We start from the raw sequence: 5860 nt of genomic DNA on the forward strand, positions 1-5860 counted from the left end.
ACTATACTACTACTATAACTATACTATACTATAATACTACTATAACTACACTATACTATACTACTACTATAAATGCACTATACTATACTACTAATATAACTACACTATACTATACTACTACTATAACTGCACTATACTATACTACTACTATAACTACACTATACTATACTACTACTATAACTACACTATACTATACTACTAATATAACTACACTATACTATACTACTACTATAACTGCACTATACTATACTACTACTATAACCACACTATACTATACTACTACTATAACTACACTATACTATACCACTACTATAACTACACTATACTATACTACTACTATAACTACACTATAATATCCTATACTACTACTATAACTACACTATCACTATACTACTACTATAACTACACTATACTATACTACTACTATAACTACACTATACTATACTACTACTATAACTACACTATACTACTACTATAGCTACACTATACTATACTACTACTATAACTACACTATACTATACTACTATAACTACACCATACTATACTACTACTATAACTATACTATACTACTACAATAACTACACTGTACTATACTGTTACTATAACTGCACTATACTATACTGCTACTATAACTACACTATACTATACTACTACTATAACTACACTATCACTATACTACTACTATACTATACTATACTACTACTATAACTACACTATACTATACTACTAATATAACTACACTATACTATACTACTAATATAACTACACTATACTATACTACTACTATAACTACACTACCACTATACTATACTACTACTATAACTACACTACCACTATACTATACTACTACTATAACTACACTATACTATACTACTACTATAACTACACTACCACTATACTATAACTACACTATACTATACTACCACTATAACTACACTATACTATACTACTACTATAACTACACTACACTATACTATACTATACTACTATAACTACACTATACTATACTACTACTATAACTACACTATACTATACTACCACTATAACTACACTATACTATACTACTACTATAACTACACTATACTATACTATACTACTATAACTACACTATACTATACTACTACTATAACTACACTATACTACTACTATAACTACCACTATACTATGCTGTACTACTACTATAACTACACTATACTATACTACTACTATAACTACACTATACTATACTACTACTATAACTACCACTATACTATGCTGTACTACTACTATAACTACACTATACTATACTATACTACTACTATAACTACACTATAATACTATAACTACACTATACTATACTATACTACTACTATAGGTTGATTCTACTTTGTTCTGTAATTTACTGTGTGTGTGTGTGTGTGTGTAGGTTTGACGTGGCCAGCATGATGTCGGTGACGTTGAGTTGTGACCATCGCGTGGTGGACGGAGCGGTCGGAGCTCAGTGGCTCGCAGAGTTCAGGAAGTTCCTGGAGAAGCCTGTCACCATGCTGCTCTGATTGGATAACACCCTCACCAGGCCACACTGTGGTTGGCTAGAGCCGTCGCCAAGCTGATTGGAGGAAACCTTTCATCATGTTTCTGTGATTGGCTGGCCCACCACAAGGACACTTCCACTCCCCCTTAAAGGGGTGAGGCAGGACTCACTCCCCTCAGAGTATAAGACACTTGTCCCCCCCCCCCCATACTGTATTTATTGCCGTAGTTACAGTTAACCCCAGAGGCTGTGATGTCACTATAACATGTTGTTTATAAAGGGAACTGTTACAGTTGGGAGAAGATGGAGAATGGCGCTAAGCGCACGTTAGCAAAGAGAGAGACCTGAAGACACACACTAGCCCTCTGATCAGCCTGCTATGTAGAACCAGTATAGACACACACCAGCCCTCTGATCAGCCTGCTATGTAGAACCAGTATAGACACACACCAGCCCTCTGATCAGCCTGCTATGTAGAACCAGTATAGACACACACCAGCCCTCTGATCAGCCTGCTATGTAGAACCAGTATAGACACACACCAGCCCTCTGATCAGCCTGCTATGTAGAACCAGTATAGACACACACACTAGCCCAACCCCTCTGATCAGCCTGCTATGTAGAACCAGTATAGACACACACCAGCCCTCTGATCAGCCTGCTATGTAGAACCAGTATAGACACACACACTAGCCCAACCCCTCTGATCAGCCTGCTATGTAGAACCAGTATAGACACACACCAGCCCTCTGATCAGCCTGCTATGTAGAACCAGTATAGACACACACCAGCCCTCTGATCAGCCTGCTATGTAGAACCAGTATAGACACACACTAGCCCTCTGATCAGCCTGCTATGTAGAACCAGTATAGACACACACCAGCCCTCTGATCAGCCTGCTATGTAGAACCAGTGGGTGTTGTGTATGTAAATACAATGACAGGAGCTCTACAGCTCTGCTGGTTGTCTTCTCTCCATGGTAGGTAATTGATTGATTGATGAATGTCACTGATTGGCCAGAGAGTTCAGTCACCTGTATCAGGTCTGAATCAGTCCCTGATTACAGAGGAAGGATGACAACTAGCCGTGCTGCTGAGAACAGCTGATCTATACGTACCTTATAATGATCAGCTGATCTACCTTGTGATGCTCTATGATAAGCTGATCTACCTTGTGATGCTTTATGATCAGCTGATCTACCTTGTCATGCTCTATGATCAGCTGATCTACCTTATCATGCTCTATGATCAGGGGTCTCCAACAGGTCAATCTACCACTAGCTACCAGCCAACCTATGAGTAGCTCGCCAAACTATTCTGAAAGAACCGCAAGCTCTCAGCTACTATCTAATCACTGCAACATTGACATTATCCCACCCCTGTTTAGCCACTATTGAATTAAAAAGTATTGATTAAAAAGCCAAACCTAACAGAATATCTGCCAATTAATTTCTAGCAACATTACCCCAGTCCGTCTGTGTGGTGCAGACGTTTGCCTGTCACTCCGTGTGTAGCCAGTTGATCTGATAACCGCCCTGTGGGTTGGCAGAAATACTTTCCCCAGAACCTTCTCAATTAAATGTTAACTGCAGAGTAGTCTTACCTGGCAGAAGTATGTCATGAGGAAGTATATCATTTGTTATTTTCTAACTTTGCCATGAACTGAGCGGCAGCAGTACAGAACCATCACTAGACCAGCACATCAGATGGCCCATTCCTCACTGGCTAGACGAGCAATTAAAGGGCCAGATGCCCAATTAAAGGGCCAGATGCCCAATTAAAGGGCCAGATGCCCAATTAAAGGGCCAGATGCACAATTAAAGGGCCAGATGCACAATTAAAGGGGAATTACACTATAAAGTTGAAATGTTCGTTTTCTTCCAGACCCCCATAAAATGGATGTGATTTAAGCATTGACATCGACCCAGAACATGTCATTTCGTTGTTTCTCTTTGAATAATTGTAGTATTGAGTGAAACATAATAATAATCTAAAAGCAGGATTTTATAGCCCCTCCCCCTTAGCTGTTTATGAACCATTATTGGACCAGGTTTATTGACAGAACACACAGTGCACTACTTTCTCTTGTCCACTAAGGACCCGGGGAAGAGCTGACAACATAGTGCACTACTTTCTCTTGTCCACTAAGGACCCGGGGAAGAGCTGACAACATAGTGCACTACTTTCTCTTGTCCACTAAGGACCCGGGGAAGAGCTGACAACATAGTGCACTACTTTCTCTTGTCCACTAAGGACCCGGGGAAGAGCTGACAACATAGTGCACTACTTTCTCTTGTCCACTAAGGACCCGGGGAAGAGCTGACAACATAGTGCACTACTTTCTCTTGTCCACTAAGGACCCGGGGAAGAGCTGACAACATAGTGCACTACTTTCTCTTGTCCACTAAGGACCCGGGGAAGAGCTGACAACATAGTGCACTACTTTCTCTTGTCCACTAAGGACCCGGGGAAGAGCTGACAACATAGTGCACTACTTTCTCTTGTCCACTAAGGACCCGGGGAAGAGCTGCTGGGGAGATGAGAATGGGCCTATTTGAAAGCTAGCTGAGTAGCTCTCATGCTAGAAGAGGTTGGAGACCCCTGCTCTATGATCAGCTAATCTAGGATGGGTGGAGTCTTGATTTACATAGTGGGAGGGGCTTAATTTATGACATCACCCCTGACTAAGCACTCGGCCAATCCCCTTCTTCCCCGGGACATGTTATTATTTTCACACTAAACAGGAAATGTTGTGTATTTACATGACCTCATCTTTAAACAAGTGAAACGCACAAAGAACTGAAGCTGGATGTACCGTTGCCATGGGAATTATTGCTGAATAAATTGAGTCAAAATGAGCTACTATGGTGCTGTTGTGGAGAGTCCTATATTAATATATATTATACACTGAACAAAAATTTTAACGCGTTTATACCATGTTTCATGAGCTGAAATAAAAGATCCCAGAAATGTTCCATACGCATTAAAAGCTTATTTCTCTAAAATGTTGGTTTCCATCCCTGTTAGTGAGCATTTCTCCTTTGCCCAGATAATCCATCCACCTGACAGGTGTGGCATTTCAAGAAGCTGATTAAACAGCATGATCATTACACAGGTGCACCTTGTGCTGGGGACAAAAGGCCAAATGTGCAGTTTTGTCACAACACAATGCCACAGGTTTTGAGGGAGTGTGCAATTGGCATGCTGACTGCAGGAATGTCCACCAGAGCTGTTGCCAGATAATTTTATGTTCATTTCTCTACCATAAGCCTCCGTCATTTTAGAGAATTTGGCAGTACGTCCAACCGGCCTCACAACCACAGACCACGTGTATGGTGTCGTGTGGGCAAGTGGTTTGCTGATGTCAACGTTGTGAACAGAGTGCCCTATGGGTAATGGTACAGGCATAAGAAGGGGGAGTACATGGGCCGCCTTCCAAACCTTGGGGATAGTACCAGATATAACCGTCAGGTTAAACATATGGTTAATGATTCAGCAATCAGGGGGGCAGAGAGCTGCAGCAACAATGGATCAAGCATATCAGCCCCAGTTGATTTCTTTTTTTACATCAATCTTAAGCAAGACATCTAGTACATCACAGATGGTAAATTGTTGAAATGAAAACAAAGATTCACTAGATGTTGATGGGTTAACCGTCGAGTCAGCTAGAGGCTGGCAGAGGGAAGAGTAGTCGATTGACTGACCAGGGTCAATTAAATCACCTTTTCTCTCAAATAAAAAGCCTGTCGAGATAAAATGATGATTAAAAGCATCACTTATCCCATTCTTCTCAGTTATGATGCTAGAGTCAGATGGAACTTGCTTAGGCAGGGAAGAAGAGGGATTTGTACGCTTCCAACATGTAGAAGGATCACCAGCAGAGTCAGAGAGAGAGCTTAAAAAGTATCTTGATTTAGCTTTCTGAATGGAGATGGTACATCTGTTTCTCAATTGTCTGAAAGACTGCCAGTCCACTACTGAGTCAGTTTTCCTTGCTTTGACACAGGCCTGATTTCTCATGAGAATGAGCTCAGAGAGATCTAACTTCTGAGTTATCTTTGACTCTGAATTGTTTAGAAGGGGCGTATTTATCTACCAGAGGAAGAAATATGGAGGATACATTTTCTAGAGCGAACGCAGGGTCAAGAATACAGGAGACAGAGGCTAAATCAGAGTAGAATGGCCTCAGTGACTTTCAACGTTGCACCGTCATAGGATGCCACCTTTCCAACAAGTCAGTTCGTCAAATGTCTGCCCTGCTAGAGCTGCCCCGGTCAACTGTAAGTGGTGTTATTGTGAAGTGGAAACGTCGAGGAGCAACAACGGCTCAGCAGCGAAGTGGTAGGCC

At 41.2% G+C, this 5860-nt stretch overlaps 1 protein-coding gene across 1 annotated transcript in view; it reads left to right on the forward strand.

The window, feature by feature from the left end:
• Positions 1–4487, forward strand: part of LOC311100333 (dihydrolipoyllysine-residue acetyltransferase component of pyruvate dehydrogenase complex, mitochondrial-like) — a 49500-nt gene extending 45013 nt beyond the window's left edge. Inside the window, exon 14 of the mRNA XM_084141219.1 lies at positions 1406–4487. Coding sequence (XP_083997345.1) covers positions 1406–1535 — 130 coding nt within the window. The 3' untranslated portion in view covers positions 1536–4487. The remainder of the gene's footprint in view (positions 1–1405) is intronic.
• Positions 4488–5860: the final 1373 nt, after the last annotated feature.

Source organism: Coregonus lavaretus (genome assembly GCF_964263955.1).
Source record: "Coregonus lavaretus genome assembly, chromosome: 24".
Classification (NCBI taxonomy): Eukaryota; Metazoa; Chordata; class Actinopteri; order Salmoniformes; family Salmonidae; genus Coregonus; species Coregonus lavaretus.